General features: G+C 40.7%; 1 protein-coding gene and 1 long non-coding RNA gene across 5 annotated transcripts; one reads left to right on the forward strand and one right to left on the reverse strand.

Moving 5' to 3' along the window:
- Nucleotides 1-557: 557 nt before the first annotated feature.
- Nucleotides 558-2,456, reverse strand: LOC311019998. The gene is made up of 4 exons (XR_014597849.1): nt 2,263-2,456; nt 1,468-1,602; nt 1,079-1,106; nt 558-990 (listed from the first exon to the last, which is right to left on the reverse strand). It is a non-coding gene; the product is annotated as an uncharacterized lncRNA (long non-coding RNA).
- Nucleotides 2,457-5,505: 3,049 nt separating this feature from the next.
- tmprss4a (transmembrane serine protease 4a) lies at nt 5,506-18,772 on the forward strand. 4 transcript variants are annotated; one of them, XM_084019696.1, is made up of 13 exons: nt 5,506-5,524; nt 14,131-14,172; nt 14,351-14,492; nt 14,681-14,833; nt 14,940-15,066; nt 15,182-15,301; nt 15,721-15,764; nt 16,073-16,235; nt 16,331-16,497; nt 16,764-16,859; nt 16,951-17,093; nt 17,282-17,434; nt 17,521-18,772. In XM_084019696.1, the coding sequence occupies exons 3-13, from the start codon at nt 14,381-14,383 to the stop codon at nt 17,530-17,532; spliced, it is 1,290 nt and encodes a 429-aa protein (XP_083875822.1). In that variant the 5' UTR covers nt 5,506-5,524; nt 14,131-14,172; nt 14,351-14,380; the 3' UTR covers nt 17,533-18,772. The 4 variants fall into 4 exon arrangements, with proteins under 4 accessions (XP_083875822.1, XP_083875819.1, XP_083875820.1 ...); XM_084019693.1 differs by lacking the exon at nt 5,506-5,524 and adding an exon at nt 9,187-9,540 and having other exon boundaries at nt 14,131-14,173; nt 14,349-14,492; XM_084019694.1 differs by lacking the exon at nt 5,506-5,524 and adding an exon at nt 9,187-9,536 and having other exon boundaries at nt 14,131-14,173; nt 14,349-14,492.
- The last annotated feature ends 243 nt before the right edge of the window (nt 18,773-19,015 follow it).

Below are 19,015 nucleotides of genomic sequence, written 5' to 3' on the forward strand. Positions count from 1 at the left end.
CAACATAGTATTTGTATTTGTGTTTCTGTGCAGAGAAGGAAGCCTAAAGTCATCTACATCGACTTCAATTATATTCACAAACTTCTAAGCCCTTTTTTCTGCTTTGTGCACGTCTTAACTGTGATTTTGACTGAGTGGGAAACGTGATCTCTCTTCACCTTATTGTAGGCAGCATATAATCAGAAAAACATCAGATTCAGAGAAACGTGCTATCGTTTCTTCAAAAGGAAAATATATGAGACACGGTTCCGCCAACAACAGAAACTAAAAAAAGGTAGTAAACATATGGAGGGAAGTCACTTGCAGCTTACAAGAAAACTGATCTGTGTGGTTACTGTGGTTAAGCTGTTCATGTTTTACCTTCGCCTCCTCTGAACGCATTTATTCTCTTTCTGTGTGTGTGTGTGTGTGTGTGTGTGTGTGTGTGTGTGTGTGTGTGTGTGTGTGTGTGTGTGTGTGTGTGTGTGTGTGTGTGTGTCTGAGTGTGAGAGCGAGAGAGAGACGCCACAACACGTCAAACTTAGACAGTTGTCATGACAAAAAGACAAACTATGAAGTGAAATTGCACAGCGATATATATTTAAATGTATAACAATGTCATTAAAATTACATAAAAGCAGAAATTTGCATACACAGCAGCATGTAAGGCTTCTCTTTCCGTTCCAAAATAAAGTGAGCCCTTTCTTTTCCAAGACGGAGTTGGCCGTGAGGCAGTGATAAGTGTTGAAAGTATGACATGATACAATTCATGTAGAAATAAAGGGGTGAAATCCCTCCTCAGGTTTAAAACATCAACATGAATAATAGCAGCACGATACAAACAGGAACAGATACCAAGTTCAAAGATAGGTGATGCATGAGGAAGCGGCAGACGAGGCGGCGCCTCCCGTCATGGTGCTTTCTGCTGGAATCAAATGCCATCGAGTCAGTCGTCATTTAATGACGCTGCTGATGGCGAAGGGAGAAGGGGACTTCTTTAAGCCGACTTTGCTGTAGATAGAGAGACCAACCGTGGAACAATTATAAACGAGCAAAATAAAACTTTGTATTTGAACAGGCTGTGAGGAAAACTACTTACTTGAGCACTTTGTCTTTCAGTGACGGCTCTATATAGAAAGAAGAGGAGATGGCAGTTAATACGCATTTCTATGTGACAATAGCGTGACAGATTCATCATATCATAGCTGTTAATAAATTAATCAGGTGTCGTATTGAAATGGTCAGTTCACTGAAAATATCGAAACCATCTAGATAGTTTTGGTTTTATGAGTCATACAGGTTTGAGATAACTGTCTCTGAGCATTGTGCGTCTTGTTAATACAGAGGAGGTGAAGAAAATATGTGAAAAACAAACTGATGACACATATCTGAAACCTGGGCAAGTAAGACCAAACCTACCTGCTCAATACCACTAGAGATACGTTGATGTTTTGTTTGTGTGAACACAATCATTAAAGCTTTGCTCACCCTTTTTCTTGCAGCATTCTTTGCACCTTTTGCATTTGTACTTGCCGCAGAATTGCACAAGGGCTATGCTGAAGAGGATCCCCAGGATCACGAAGCCCACGATGATCCCGACTGCCGTCGTGTTTACGCTGCTCCCTAATAATACAAATACAGAGAGGTAATTATAGTCATGGTTTAACACTGGTAAATATACAATATAAAGTCATCTGTCTGCCTGCCTTGGCTTAATCGATCAATAGGTATCGGTTCTCTATGAATTGATATTCACTCTGATGAAATGAGATTGGGAAATCAATCTCTGGGAAAGATGCCGGCTTTTAGCTTTTAGAATGAAAGTTTAAGAGATTTCAGCTGACACGTTACAGTGGAAACGTTTATTTCTATACATTGTCCTTTTGTTTTCTCACCTAACTGCTAACAGGATGCATCAACATCAGATCTGTAGCAGCAGATGGGGACATTTCTAAATTGTATTTACCTTATCCATTCGAGCAACAGTATACATGCGCACAGTGAAGCCGATTGTGACATGCACATTTAATGTTATTTATAAGTTCCAAGTTGCCAGCTAAAACCATGACAAGAGATTAGTTAGTTACAGGCAACAAGCGACCCAACAAAACATTACGATGCTGAATCCAAAAGCAGAAAAGTGCATTTTGTTGGAATTCAGGAACAACAATGTAGTAAAAGTAAAATGGTAAGGTAAATCTGGATCACTAAGCAGAGCAGTTTTATTTGTGGAAGTCACAGTTACTGCAAACATAATTGAAACGTCAGCTGAAAGGCCCTTACCATTATTCCCCATAGCCGACCAGCCAGGATGCCGATGTTATGTCTCGTCTGTCTTCTCCTCCTGGTGCGTTGGATGTTGAGCCCTCTCAATCACTTACTTTACATCTGTCTTTATTAAATGATTTGTCTCGACTGTAAAGAGCCGAAGCAGCCGACTCTCCCTCTCTTCAGCCTTCTGTTGCCTTAGTCTGTCTGTCCATGTCCCCATACCAGTCATTCCTACAAACCGGTCCATCTTCTTTCTTTATCTTGCCTCTCTGCTACCCTTCCTTCATTAGCATTATTGTCAGGACAAAGTGGCTGTGGTGGCCTGTTGTTCTGGCATGTCATGATTAGCGATCCTTGCTTTGAAAATAAATTACTCTGGAGTACTTTGACAGTTGTTGTTGTTTGACAGACTTTTAAGCTTTCAGACAACTACAGGAAGTATCCTTCTTTTATCCATCAGGTTCTTAATCAACGCTGTTGTTGTGCGTTTCTAAATCGTTTCTGCACTCTGTTAATGTTACATAGAGTTGGAATTGGCCAAAATTGTTGCTGCATACCCCTCTGACACTGGGTAGTTGCGCTTCTGCCCTAACCCTAAACCGAACCCTATCCCTAACCCTAACCCTAAACCCAACACTAACCATAACACTAACACCCTGACACTGACACTTCCTGGTGCCATCTGGTCAAACAAATCTGCAATCATTACGAATATTGGATTCACAGGATGTTTGTATCACGATGATGATTTTCTATAGATGTTTAAATATGAAACAGCCAACCGCTCACACCACGAGTCTGAAGCCCAAGCCCGGCCCAGAATCCTGCTGTGTCATACAGTAATCAACAGTATTTTCAGTCATAAATCTGATCAATAGCGGGGGGCGATCCAATAACGAGGGGACGGCCTATCGATTAAAGCCTACCTCATGTCCACATTGCGTACCTGTGCATGTCCTCGTGCATGAACTGTACCGTACTCAAATCCACCTCTTCCAAGCAGGCCGGACTGGCCAAACAAACCTGACTTTCGGCTCAAGCGTGCCCAGGTGTGGTACGGTTGGTGAAGTGTGAGTGCGCCCTTACAGATAGTCAGGTAATAACGCCTGGATCAGGTGGTAAATGGGGACTCCTGTTGGATGATTGAGTTACTACAACTCTTCATCACCACTGTTGATAATAAAAAACTATATGAATCTAAATTTAATGTGGGCTGGGAAAAGAACCAAACCCTCTGACTCAAAAAGAAGAAGTCCTGGTGTACTGACTCAAACTCCATTACATTCAATGTATTTTAAAAAGGCTTCCTCAAAAAGAAGATACTATCTAGCTGTTGCATTTGTTGGAAATATAGGCCCCCAGTCATACAATTCCTCCTCATTTTAAATTATATATTCTGGAAAAGTATTATTATAAGAATTACTTGACAGGCTTATGACAACCGGCAACAATCCTGGATATAATTTTAAGAAGGAAGGGGGAAAATTACAGTCATAGTTATAGAGTGGAACCTAGACCGGGATACATTTAAATGTTCACATATTAAAGGCTATGATGGGTAACAATTCATTTCTGTGGTGCCATAGAACTGTACTTCCTTAAATTAAAAGTGATTTACACTCAAATCCTACATAAAGCAATGGGAGCTTGATAGTATTCAATAGTGTATGTTGTTTTAAAATTATTTGTATTTGTATTTGTATTTTTATTTAGCACATAAAAGATGTATAAAACAGCATATTAAAAAAGTGGAACGACAACGACAAGAGACTTACAAAGTATACAGTAGATAAAGCAAATGTGCTGGAGAAACCAAAAAAAACCCTAAGGGCTTAAAATTTTAAAATTATATTTTAATGTACTGATATTTGCATCTTTAACAAAGACATGTGTTGTCTTTTATGATGTGACTGAATCCTTTCCCCCCAACTTCCTGAAAAAAATATTGCCGATTATTTCCTTGTGTATTCCATACATTTCTTTACAGTTCATTTTGCAGAGACTTACATGAGAAACCAGAAGGCTCTGTCTAGAGGTACAATAATCCACCTACCAGCACTTCTTGAGCTCATCCGGATCTGTAAAAACACAAGAAACAACAGTGCAAATAAATCCATACAGACTGTATCCCTGACAAAGTCTGATATCAATATTATGTGTTCAATAAATTAACCAAGCCAATATCTAAGTATATATAAATACTGTACATTTTTCACTGATGTAGCCTATGCCTGTGTCTGTGTGTCAGTGAGCAGGAACAGGAAGGAATATATTTTCAGAATTTGTTTGGGAATATCTCGGTATCTCTGCAGCAAACTTCCAGGATACAATTTCATAATACCATTACATCAAAGAGGAGTGTCACTGATCCTCTTCATGGTAATCAAGGCAATAATATATTATAAAGGCGGCAAAGGGTACAAGCAACCTACTTAAGTTGCATAATTCCAAGCAGCACAGCAAAAGTACTTCCTGATATGGTCATTTCCAGTATTTCATTATGTCGGCCAGGTGAGGTGATTGGAAGCTAACACAAATACTTTTTTCATATTTTATTTTTTCACCTGACAATGACGCAAGAACTTGGACTTGTGTTGATCATTACTGGAATACGAACACAATTAAACCATTATCATGATGTAATTTGAATGCCCACAATAACATATTTGGTATAATTATATATATTTTTGGACAGAAAGTATGTATTATCACAAGTATTCTTGGGGAACTTCTGCATCTCTTTGTTTCATCCACTCTGTTAATGTTGTTAATATATTCCCTCCCTTTGTTTTGTCCCATTTTCCCTCTAAAAACCCAACAAATGTGCAAAGAATTGTTGGTTTCCCCATATGAGACTGGGAGTCATGAGTCCAGGGAACATGACATGGACAGATGTTAATTATTAACTCAAACAGCACTTCCTCTAACATTTCTCTGGCTTAATACCTAGCTACACAAAATGCACACCTGTGTGGACAAAGGAGGGTCTGGGTGCTGGGTGACGGATGGGGAAACAGTGATGTATCCTCTTTGATGGTAAGTGGATGTAGTTTGCATGTGTGGGTGTGAGAGAGAGAGAGAGAGAGAGAGAGAGAGAGAGAGAGAGAGAGAGACAGACAGAGAGAGGGAGACAAAGAAGTGGAGTGGAGGGCAGAAATATGCAGTATTTTCAGACACCCAGAGTACTTTTCTCCACCACCCGTGTGTTCACTAGCCTCACTAGCCTTCGGACGCTTTTCTGAAGAGGAGCGACAGAGTGAAAGCGACTGTACAGGTGAGGAAGAGTACAGTGGTGAGGGGGAACAGTGTCTGTTTGTGTAGTTATCTTGTTTTATTACTTGTGCCTTTTTTTTTTGTTCAATCCATCATGGCATTATTATAATTAATGTGTTTCTATCGCAATTCTATCAACAAAATCATTGCGTTGAAGAACTAAAGAATGAATAGCATGCTATATGAGTATAAATGATATTTAAATATGTTGTGATGTTTTACAAACTCAAAATAGAACTACCCATTTCATGCATGATGCTAAATGCTTAAAAGAGAACCAAATTTAATTTCATGTTTTCAAGCACAGTGGAGGTGCTGTAAGGTCAGGAAATATATTTAAAAAATAAGGTACCTCTTAAATTCTAATTTAGATTTTCAAAATCTACAAAATGTATGTCAAATTAAAGTAAACTATGTACAACTTAATCTGTTTTGCTAGTAAGAAACTGTTCGTGTTCATGGTGCTTTTGATTTGTTCAAAATTGGTCTTGAAATTAAATGAAATTCTTGAACAAAATGTTTCAAAAGAGTGAAGTTTGCTCAGAATTGTAATCCGTTGCCGGCCACGCTGTTTGCAAGTCACTGAGATATAAAATAGATTAAACCTTTTTTCAAAGACGTTAGACAATAAATAATACAATGGAATGGTTTTACCTCCAGTTTGCACATAGTCTTAATTACTTTGAATTAAAAAATCTGTTAATATGTAACCCGTCTGGACTAGATTCAGTTCAGGAGGTCAGCAGTCAATGTAGAGCTTTACCTGCACCCAGTTTGAAAAGAAAAACTTAACAACAGGTGGATTAAACGACAAATTATTGAAGAACAATGAACAAATAAAGGGAATCCTGTGATATGCTGTCATGAGCGCTGATGTCATTCTGAACTTAATGAAGCTTCTTGACTCTGTAGAACAATAAAAGCCTTGAGTCAAACAAGGGCGTACAATTGATTCATAAGATCCCTGAATTGCGCTCATCTTCTCTTTTATAGCGTGTTCAAACATCTTGTTAGTCAGTTTAACCCTGAAACACCCCTTGTTGTAAAATTACAACGTTACCTTTAGCCATCCTAAAAAACAATCTGGTATATTTTATTTTGTTTTTTACCACATATACATAGTCATTGGGTTCTATTGTTCAGTCTCACAATGCTATTAGATCATACATTCGTTTATAAGTCCCGCTTTATGGCCATGAACTCACACAACCTCTCAACAACATCTCTGTTTCATTGGACTGGATTCATGAGATTCAAGTAAGTAAAATATATTTTAGTGTAGTAAGCAATCAACCTTGCAAATGAACCCTTTGTTGTTCTGAATTGTTGTTCAGACAACGTGAGCACAAATACAGGAATTCTGCTCGCATCCTAGCCCAATTTTGCAATATTATTATTTATTATTATTATTCTCTAAAATCATAGGCTACATAAAAAAAAACATTTTTTTAACTCTTTAATTTCTGCATCAAAGGCCTCCTACAACAACATCTGAAAGGTAAAATAACTTTTTTTTTGGTTTTTCTATATCTGGGTCTTACAGGGTTAATCGTGTTGGACTGTCAGACAAGATAATCATTGTGACTGCACAAATATCCATGTGCCATTTCAGAGGAAATGGAAATGCCAATCATTCATTTACTAATTGGTATCTAAATTACACTATATTGACTTTACGTAGGCCCTGCGATAGACTGGCGTCCTGTCAGCTGGGATCGGCTCCAGACCCCCCGTGACCCTAAATACAGGATAAGCGGTAGAAAATGGATGGATGGATGACTTACGTAAGCTCAGTCCTGCACTAGATTTAGCACCAGGGTGGAGCCTTGACAACATTATAGTAACCTGAATATCAACAAGTTTAACTGAGGTCACTGACTGAAAGAGACCTTGCATGGAAAACATTCAGGTCATTAACACATTGATCCATCTATCTATTCCGCATTCGTATACTCAACAGGAAACTAGAGTCCATAGACCAACTTTTATTCGTGAGGACAGGTTGGAAGTTAGCTGTAAGGTTCATTGCATTTAATATGGCAGGTGACGCGACACAGTCAGCTTCTATTTAAAACAATGGCTCTTTCTCTTGAGCCAACCTCAGTCTGTTTTCTCACACTCCCAATAAAACGGGTTTCCCTCCCTCAGTTATCTATGCTCAGTGTCCCATAACATTGTGACCTTGTGACCACTGACTGCATCCTTAAAAAGGTAATTTAATACTTCAGTCACATAGGACAGATATTTGCTGCTGGATTTTTTTCTCTGAGTTGAAATGTTCAGACATGTTGCACCTTTGGCCACAATCCAATCACTGATGTCAAAACAGTTTCACGACATCCATGACTTTCATCTGCAGCATTCTTGTACATTTTTACTGGAAGTGAATCTTTGGCTTCACAGCGATTCGATTAACGATACAGTAGTTGGCGATTCGATTCAAGGACTTTTTTTTTTTTTTTAACAATTCGATTCGATTCAGTAACTTGTAACCAAAATTCTATATCCATGAAATAAACATGCAATAATGTGAGTGAGACTATCTGTATTCTTCTGTAAGGTGAAAAATAACATATTTATTCTATAAAAAGTAGTCCTGCATAATATTTTATGCTGAATACAAAAATGTAATGCTCAGTTATTTTTAACATTTTTCAATAGACTACATGCTGGCAGGGGAGAGTGTGTCTTAAACATATTAAAACATTAATCATAAGTAAGAATCACAATTCATACGATTAAACGCATTTATATCAATTATTGGTGAAGTCAAAATGATTCATTGTATTTATTTATTTTAGCAGATCGATTTAGTTGAATCGGTAGGAAGTAATTTTTACAGTATAAAATTGTAATTCATGGTTTCCAGAGGATGAACGCTAATGACTTTGGTGATCCCACGACTCATTGTCGAGACACAATGAGGTTGACATTTTAGTTTTCTGTGAAATCTCAACAGCTTTTGGACGTATTGCCAGGAAATTAAGGACAGACATGCATGTTCTCCTTAGGATAAATTACAGTAATTACCTTGACTTTCAATTTAGTTGGTTTGTGACTGCAAAACATTCCCATCATCCTCAGCTGTACATTTTTTGTTTCGTATAGATTTAGCAAACGTAAGCATGCTCACATTCTAATCTAAGATGAAAAAACCTAAATTCTGCTAAATAACCAGCACAGGATCAGCATGTTAGCATTGCCATGGGTGCTTGGGTTAACTTGGGATATTCCTGTTGTGTTCATGCTATGAGACGTGACACGGCATGAGTAATAATTTGATGCCAGGAACTCCTGACTGATACCAACTGACTTTCAAAACAAATCAGGTGACAAGAGATACACACCTCGGCCTCAGGGCATGTTGCACACCAACAACCGACTGTTGACATCATGTTAGGTCTGAGTTTGTGTATACGTGAGGTACTGTGACACGTCTTTGCATTTACATGTATTTGTTTTATGTGCAGATGCATGGCTGTGTGGAGGTGTGTTTGGGTAAAATTTGAAAAGCAAAGACAAAGGCCACAAAAAAAGATCAGAAAAGGAGATGGTGCCTTTGTGTCCAGAAGGCTTCAAACATTTGCATTGGGAGGAGGAGCAGTGACAGAGAGGAGGGTTCAAGTTTCAGGTTACCTGCATTACTTTAGTTTTGTTTTGTTTTGGCTGCAGGGTTTGGCCATTCAAACACAGCTCTCTGAATCCGTGGAGCGTCGAAACACAACGCTACACATCAGCATTCTATATTACTGCCTCGGGGTCTCGGAGAGGGCCAAGTCAGGCACCCTTCTCGCCGGATTTAGTTACACTGCTGTAGAAAGAAAAGGGGAGGGCGAGAAAAAGAAACGAGAGAGAGAGACCAAATCAAACCAGGTTTTGTAGTTTTAGCCAGTGTAGCAGGAGGACAGTGAGTTACTGCGGAGTCCCACCTCCAGGGAGGGAGGACAGTGTTTGCTCTGTCCTCCGTGTTGGAAGGTACGTCTGGGCCTTACCAAGAAGGGCAACTACATCATGTGGGTGAGTGTAACTGGGAACTGGAAATTAAACGTTGTAAAGATGGCAAGTGAGGTCACTTGTTTGGACTGGAAGCGTCATTCCAATATCATCACCACATCCTGGTAACGCAAAGTAGTCTGTGTTTGCTTACTAGTGCTCAACCAGTTTCTCTAGCGTACTGGCTCATAAGAGCAGCAATGTTTCGCATGTTAACGATACTATCTGCAACTAAATGCCAGGAGATACAGATGGCTGTAGCCGATACGTTAAGCATATGTTGCCCTGTGCTTTATATACGGTATCTTATCTTATCACAGGTCTGTGATCAGTGGCAGCTTCTGGTGGAAGTAGGAACATGTTGGCTCACATGGATACAACCGATGCTTTTTGTTTGTGCAGTTTTGAGTTTATTTTACCTGTGGATTACCTGTGTTCCACTCTGCTGGGTGTTGGTGTCTCTAAATAACGACTGCAGTGCTGTGGAGAAGAATTTCCCCCTGGGAACAGTAAAGTCTAAAGTCACAGTCATAAAGCCATCTAAACATGTCCAGTCCACTGGTCTAGATCTCTGCCTTTGATTAAAGCTCATCCAACATGTCACGCGTAGTTTCTCAAAAGCCCTTTTGTGAATGCTTCACTTAAGAGGAACATAATCCAACGAAGCTGAGAAGCAGCAAGGGGAACACCTCGTTTGAACAAAAGGTTTAACTTGTCAAGGCATCTGTTCATGCTGACCCAGTTATTATTTTTCGCTGGAGCAGGCTCCACCGTATGGGTCAGTCTGACTCAAAGAGAAACAAAATTCAGGCTTTACACATCAGCTGTTACCGCAAAAGTAAGATTGGGATATGATAATGCTTGGCTATCTGATTGACATGTTTCTCTAGCGCATGAAGTGGTTTGTATTAGTCATGGTACAGATGTCGACATTTATGTTTTCCAGAAGTCACTTGTCGGTATGACAAAACAGAACTTGTGTTTTGTGGTATGCGTCCGTGCACTCTCAGCAACAAGACTTTCTTTAGCCATATTTCTGGTTTCCCAGGTAGGTGGACCTCCCACTTTTTTGCGCTGTGATTCGTCATGCATTTATTCCTCTCTCACTTAATCAGTTCCTACTGTGCACCGTCAGCTGACGATGACCTGGTTTCTTCTACAGTTTTTTTTCCCCACTGAGATTTCTGATATCAGTTATGAGTGTGTGTGTGATTCATTTGAGGATGTGCACATCCTTCATTTGAGGATGTGCAATTCAGATATTTTGATTTGATTTGATTTATTTAATTGTATCAGCAATGTCTTACACACATTAAAAGACATCAACAAAACACGATTAAGGATAGAAAACACAATAGAGTAAAAATAAAGTCCAGGATTTATTTCCATTGTGGTCCTCACATAAAACATTAGGACAGTACAAGACAAGCCACGACCAGACACTCACAGAGTGTATTACAATCTGTAAAAAATTAAATAAAACCACATTTTTCTGAAATATTTTGTATTTATTTAGGGTCCATACTGTACGTCTATGTGAGGTGGAAACTCTGCACTTGAGTCACAAAAAATTCTCAGTCTTTTGATTGAGTGGGAGGACATCTCAGGATCTCCTTACATCCTGTTACATAAAGTGAAACATATATGGCCATAGACAAACTATATGAAACCAAATAGAATTTGTATTCTAAGCGAGTGCAACTATTATGTTACATACTAAAATGCTGCAGGGCTTAATGCACTCAGTGAAACATTCCTTGTTTCAAGTTAAAGAGAAATCTAAGAGAGATTTGACATCACAGCATGTTGACGTGTGCAGATTTTATGCTTTAAGTTGGACGTGATCAATTGAAATACTGTCTTAAATGAGAGTGTCTCTGGGAGCTTCTCAGCAAAACAGTTCCAGCTCTCGTACATCAAAGTGGATTTTGAGCACACAAATGAGGGACTTTACCCTAATACTTAAAAGGAGAAGTGAAACATATGAAGAAGTATATCAGTGTTTGCCATTAGCTGTTTTGTTCATATGGTCCCAGGCATTTCCTCATTTAACCTAAAGATTCTGCCCTAAACACCTAAATTATCATCTAATGTCTACTGTATGTGTGCAGTTCAAACAATGACTCAAATGCTGCGAGGACAAGACAAAGGAAGAACAGCAGGTAAACGAAGGCGTTCCTCAAACCCAACCCGGGAATCGAACCCGGGATCCTCTCGCTGTGAGGCGATAGTGCTACCCACTACACCACCGTGCAGCCCCTCAAACCATTAGTCAGTTCCTATTAACCATCTGCTGAAACCCTCCAAATAGGCCAGCAGTCATATTGATGTGACACTTGAGCTACAACACTACTGGATTAATCGTTTTCGCCTTTGATGAATAACATGAAAATCCTGTACCAACTACAGGAGATGCACTGTGAGTAACACACAACACTGATGTTCTCCGTTTATGGACCAGAAAATGGGTTCAGATTGAGTAATGTCACTAGGGATGGGATGATATAGGATTTCAATGCGAGATAAAATATCCACTCACAATAATCAATTTCATTATCGTATAATCATAAATATCGGATATTGAAAAAGCTCTCTAGCTTGTTATCATGGTTGAGAAGTGAAAAATATAGCCTGCTTTTTTTAAAATACAGGATCAAAAAATACATTTTGAAAATGCATTTATCATTTAAGCAGGGAGACCATATGACTCATGATCATGTTACGCAAGAATATTCTTCACTCAAAGGATGTGCACTAAAAATAGTTGTGCGTCTTATTTCTGTGACGCAATAAAAACAATATTTGATTCTAAACAAAATGTTAAAAGATTTCATTCTACTGTTGAACTTTTCCACAATCCCATGGAGTTGCTTCAACATTCAGCCAAGAAAAACACTTAACAGCCCTCTTTATCTTAATTTGGATCCTTGCAGAACTCAATATCCCATAATCCACTGTGCCCTTTTCAATTGCTTAACTGTGTATTTTATTAACTGGTGGAGCCATGTAAATAATGAATAATCGAAAACGAACACACAAATGCCATGATCACCACGTGTTTATAATATAATGTACCAAAGAAAAAGGACAACGTGATGAATAGCTCCTCTCAGCTTCACAGAGCTTGATGGAGTTCTAGCTCATTTACTTGCCCACAACTTTATCATTTAGTGTATGACAACAGCAGCTTTCATGAAAAAACTCCCAAAAAAACACAGTAAACTAACTTTACCTGCTCAGCACCAAACAGCAGAGAGACAGTTAGCTACATAGCGAGGCATTCAGCAGCTAAAGAGCCAGAGGTTTCCTTCTGTAGTTGGTGGAGACCAAAACCAGAGTGAAAAGAGGGGGACTTACATTCACTGGGTGACCGGAAACACGACTTCAACCGCCGGATGTGTAGCAAGTTCACCGTATAAACTTTAATGATGCTACACAGTAGCTAGTTTAACTCTATCATTGGTGTGGCCGGTGGCTAACGCGGCTAACAAGTCACAACATTTAGGCTAATAAAATAGGGCGGTTACTTACCGGTAGCATAGACGTCTACGGGTGGAGCTGGCTAGCCGGGGGGGGGGGTGGACTGACCGGTTCCCTTGGGCCAAGCTAACACTTCCGACTTGCTGCTCAACTGAAGAGACACGTGTCTTCAAAATCCCGGTAAGAGCGAACAAACCGATACCACGCATCGCTCAAGTAACGGTTTGTTGGATTATTAACTCCTGGATGTAAATGCTCAATTTTCACGATGACGAGTTAAGCACAGGGTTTGCAGTTTAAAAAACAAGAAATAAAAAAATAATCATAATATTTTTTTTTTTTTTTTTTTTTTTTTTTTTAGATTTGCGAGTGTATGATGATTTTTAACCCTCTTGTTAAATATTAGAATGCTTTTACCTCTTCCAAGTGAAATAAATCAGACGTGAAAACTGCACAAACACGTGCATCCTCATTTGAAAGGGTAAAAAAAGGGTGGGAACCCTCAGCTTGGAAGAATCCTGACCACCTGTACAGGGACATAACTGTCAGTTAGTAATCCCACACACACAATGTACTGCATGCAATTATGCAAGTGAGATACAGCCGATGTGCTCTAGGGGATACTCGAGTAGCATGGGGCTTTTAACCCGGCTCCTGTGGCTGAGGGGCGGCCACCCCGTCTTCTTACACCAAACCTGCAATATCAGTATTCTGTCTCCACGATATCAGTTGCATTTGAATGGAAGATACATTAGGTCCCAGTAGACCAGACCATGTCACACCACACCCCACCATACTGTACATTCAGCGTCTATCCTTTTCATGTTGGGGGTCAGCAGCCATTTCCGATAACTAAGATTATGGGAACTGCCTGCAGCGTGTGGTGCGACAGACTGATGTACGCAGGACGGCACATGGGTGTAACGTGACGACTCATAGTGGCACACTGTGTTCCATGTGTTAATGATCAGTCATCCTTTTGTGCCTCCTCCCCTGGATGTGTGGCGTGTACACCCGTTTGCCACATGGCTCACGATGCACAATTTCAAACCTGTGTATTTTTCTGTCGACCCGTGCAATGCACACTGCTGACGGCACCTGCTCACCTTGTCTTCTGCCTCCTTGTTATTCCAGGTGCCTGAGCAAAGCACTAGACCATTGAATCCCGGGCTGTCAGGTAAGCTTGTTGGTGTTGATTTCATGTTGATAAGTTTATATTTCTTACCATGTTTAATACATGTAAGCTGTAGTATAATACTTGTAAAACAAGTCTATTCTTTCATCCCCGTTTTTTCAATCATTGCCTATCTGATGTTTCTCTTTCCCTTTGCTGTGTCTTTTTACCTTCCCAGCGGTTCCACGGCCAGGCCGCCACAGAAGGCCCATGACAGCTTCAAAGACTCAGAGTGACAAGACGTCTAAAAGGAAGAGAGTGTTGCTGACTGTCCTGACAGTTGTGGTCTTACTGGGCATACTGGTCACGGCAGCATATTTCAGTGAGTCAGTTCTTAGGAGTAGTCTCACCAGGACACCACAGGGTGCATTTCCATCAGTCACCACTACTCGGATACTACAGAAACATGTTTTGCAAAGAGTATGTTTCAAATCGTCGCAGCAAAATGCTACCCTAACCTGCGTTTTGCCCTTCTCTTCTCTTCCATTTTGCTCCTCCATTTCCCTCCAGTTAAGCAGCTGATCGACAGCAAATATTTCTTCTGCAGGAGTTCAGTGAAGTTCATCCCGATAGACAAAGCCTGTGACGGGAAAGACGACTGTCGTGGAGGAGAGGATGAACTTACATGTGTGGCAAGCTTTAGGGTCAACACTACCTTTCCAGGTAAAATAGAACTAGCGACTCTTTGTCACTCACAGACACAAAAAAGAAGCTTTAAAAAAAAAAGCCTGACTCCTCTTCTCTTGCTGTGTGCCGTCCCTCCCTACAGTGCGTCTCATGACAGGCCAGCAGATCCTGCAGGTGTACAGTCGTGGCCCAGGTTGGCGGAGTGTGTGTAGCGACAACTGGAGCGAACAGCACACACAGACAGCATGCAAACAACTGGGCTACACGTAGTGAGTTCACACATGGATAGGACATTGCATCCATAGCATAGTCGGTGTTACAAATGTAACGACCGTGATATTTGGACTGAAAGCAAATCTAATTGTCCCCTTTCTGCCTCAACAGTAACCCTAGTAGCACCAGTGTCAGAGTGGACACCTTGATGTCGTCCCTGAAAACTGGACCATTCACAGCTGTCAGGCCCAGGACAACGAAAACACCCATCCATGAGGCTACCATAGACCGGTGAGTGAGCATCATGAACGGGAAAATCACAATTAAGCTCAGACCTGAGGGGGAAAAATCAGTGCTGTTAAGGAAACTTACTGTGTGCTTTTAACTACTTTAAGCCAAGACAGACAAAGACAAGGCAAGATAGAGAGCTGATTCCCATCTGGGGACAAACTGTCCGTAGTCTTGAAAAATAAAAGCCCACTTCTCCCTTCTGTTCTCTCTTTCTCTTTCAGCTTTTAACTTTTGCTCTCCTCCTTGTTTTCTGTTCCTAAAAGAGAGAAAAAAACTGTTTCTGTTCTCTGTATTTTCCCCTATAAACAAAAAACAGTTAACTCAAACAAAGCAGAAGAGAAACGGAGAAGAGAAGTTTAGCATTGAAGGATGACGTTTGACAATTGATTGTGTATTTTGTCCCCCCCCCCCCCCAACAGCAAAGTATGCAGCTCTGGATCTTTGGTATCTTTGTCCTGTTCAGGTGAGTTTCATTTTTTAGAAAAAGCAACCATGACATTAACCTTGTTTACAGTTTTTTTTTAACAAGGCAAAGTGGGACTCATAGGCAGTGGGTGGAAGATGAGACCAGTTTCACACTAACAGGCCTATACACGTCTAGCAGCAACTATTTCTTTGCAAAATATGAGCAGTGCCATAAAAAAAGTATGTGGACGAGGAAAAGAAACTCATCTAACCTATTTGAATAGAAAGATCTAGAAAGACTTGCAATAAAAGTTGGACAACAGTAACAAAAAAAAAAGATCTTAACGAGATAACTTTGTGCATCAGACTGTGGACAGGTGGGCTCTCAGGACCGTATTGTTGGGGGCACAGATGCTTTAATCGAGGACTGGCCCTGGCAGGTTAGCCTGCAGCAGGGAGGTCAACACACATGTGGAGGCTCTCTGCTGTCACTGCGTTGGGTCGTCACTGCCGCCCACTGCTTTGCTGGGTCAGTGCGGTTTCCATATATACCATTTGAAATTCATTTTTAATTGTGGTTTACATCATAAGCTCATGCTCACACGCCTCCTCCTCGCCTTACAGCAGTAAAAAGGAGCTGACTCGCTGGAGAGTGGTGTCCGGCCGCACATACATGGGCACGCTCGGAGGTTCCAGTGTGGACAGGATCATATTGAATGGACACTACGACATGGCACGAAACGACTACGACATCGCACTGATGAGACTCAGCAGCCCGCTCAAAGTGGGAGGTGAGTGTTGTATATTTATTAGTGTGTTATTTTACTGACCTTGTGCAAGCTGTAGTACAGTCAACCTGAATAGTACTGATAGTAGTAAGGAGTCCGTAGGCTTTCCTCTATTGCCCTCTTGTGGTGTACATGTCAAACAGCATGCTCGTCACTTGGGATCAAATTCAGCCAGTGTAATCAACACTTTAACTTTAACTGTACCTTTTTATTTACCAAACCTTTGACAGAAGTAACATAATAAGTAATGCACTGTACCTGTCTTTCAGTGGGCCGCAAGCCGGTCTGTCTACCTCCAAAAGCCTTTGGCCTTCCGTCCAAAGCCTCCATGGCTGTGACTGGCTGGGGATACCTGGAGGAAAATGGTGAGAAACCTACATCATCATCAAATGTCACCTTGTGCACAGGAACAGAGGTTACCTTGATAACTCAAACATTGTACCCTTGCCCCTTCAGGTAAGGTTTCTTCTTCACTTCAGAGGGCCTTAATCCCCCTGATCGACCGGGCTAAGTGTTCCAGCCCCACCGTGTACGGTAGTGCCATAACCCAAAGGATGATCTGTGCTGGTTTCCTGGAGGGGAGAGTGGATGCCTGCCAGGTAACAGACCACTCATTCCAGTCACAATCAGTATTGATTAAGACTGCAAAAGAAAAAGAAGTTTCCACAGCTGCAGCTCTGCATTAGTTGTGTTTTGTAGAAAGATCCAATATTGATTTTCTCTTCTGGCAAACGGTTTGGATATTCAGGTGTTATAAAAAACATTATTGTGCTGTTGTGACTTGCAGGGGGACAGTGGGGGTCCTTTGGTGTACTTTAGCTCCTCTCGATGGCATCTGGTTGGAGTGGTGAGCTGGGGCGTTGGCTGTGCCCGGGAGAGAAGGCCCGGTGTCTACTGCAACGTTGAAGAGATGCTTAACTGGATTCACACAGTCATGGAGGTACAGCACACCACGATACATACAAGAATATGAGAACTCCAATATATACAAAGCTCGCCCTGATCATTTTAACGTCATCCCTCTAGAAAAACCCCTGAGGTCGAGTCGCCACCTCAAGGCTCCACTCAAATCGACCTTGGACGGCCGGTGAAACTAGGAGAGAGCTTTTGTTTCAACGTGGCTGATCGCAGACGGGAGACAGGACAAGTGAAGGGGGAGGTCGAAGGTCGATCTCAGCAGATGAACTGTTAAACAGAGCCCCACACACACACACACACACACACACACACACACACACACACACACACACACACACTTCATACAACCTATTTCAGGTTCTTATCTCAGGGGAAGAGTACATTTATGTTGTTATGTGTCGCTGGTCAGTCTGGGAAGTTTGAAGCTTTTACAATGTTTTTAAAGAAACAATATTAGTCGTTGGTATTGACATGACATTAACTGTACACACTGTTTTAAGATTTTGGACTTCACCAGACTTGCAGACCTCAGCCATAATGTACTTGAATACCATGCGCTATGATTTTAGGTGTGCAATGTGTTATGAGGGTTCACACGATAACACTGCAATGTAAAGAAAGGTGACAGACATTGTAAACGTGTGCTGTGCTAACGCCAGCAGGTCAGTGTGAAGCTTCCGGTTAATATCACCAATATAAGCCATGCCAAATCAGGAATTTCATGCATTTGTGGTGCCGATTCAGTTGATCTGACGCGGGTCCCGATTCCAGGGAAAATGCACCTTACACAGCACAGATGTTGTGCTTGCTTCCTACCACAGGTTGATTTACACGAGCACTTTAAGTGGAAAGTGAGAATTAATTGACCTTACTGTATGTGCAGATGATAGGTTGTCCAATAATGTACTGAAAACGTTATGTGTACATAGTGTCTCCACACCGAGTTTCAAATTGTAATCAGATATCCAGCGTGCCTTCAGAAATAATCACACCAGGAAGAGAATATTCAGAGTGGTGGTCACTGAATGTTTTGCCTTCACAGCTAAAAGTGGTATATAAATGTAATTTCCCATCATGTAAAAATGCGTGGGATAAACCCCAACTCTATTTCTTCATTTTAATCATTCTATTTGCTGCAAAATTGGGGTATAAATTGGCACTTCTGAATTTAAAAATAATAGTTATTATACTTTATATATTATAAAATAGTTGGACAGATGTAGCATTTCATTTAAGGTTTGGTGCGTGCCATGGTGGCTGATCACATTTGATTGTATATATGGTATAGTTTGTTGATTTTCTTTTTATATATACACATCTGTAAATAGGTTGTAAATATAATAAAGACGTTCTTCTGCAACTTGGCAAATGTTCTATCACAACTGACTTGATATTTTAAGTGTTTGTGCTGGAAACTGGATTTTTCTTTGTTCCACTGCCATCGTCCTCACACTCTCCGACCCAAAGTGAAATTCTTCCACAGTCACCTTGTCTTGGACTTATGTCGCCCCCCGGTGGTTGATAAATGTCCCTTTCTGTCTGTGAGCAGTTCTCCACCTGTACCACCATCCTCACACGTGTCACATTTCTACCTTGAACTGCT

The sequence above is a fragment of the Eutrigla gurnardus genome, assembly GCF_963514095.1.
Source record: "Eutrigla gurnardus genome assembly, chromosome: 10".
NCBI classification, from domain to species: Eukaryota; Metazoa; Chordata; class Actinopteri; order Perciformes; family Triglidae; genus Eutrigla; species Eutrigla gurnardus.

What these genes read in the sequence shown, in the direction of transcription:
- tmprss4a (XM_084019693.1), top strand. An exon ending in GGTCACGGCAGCATATTTCA is followed by an intron (nt 14,493 to 14,680) that starts GTGAGTCAGTTC and finishes ATTTCCCTCCAG; the next exon opens with TTAAGCAGCTGATCGACAGC. An exon ending in GGTCAACACTACCTTTCCAG is followed by an intron (nt 14,834 to 14,939) that starts GTAAAATAGAAC and finishes CCCTCCCTACAG; the next exon opens with TGCGTCTCATGACAGGCCAG.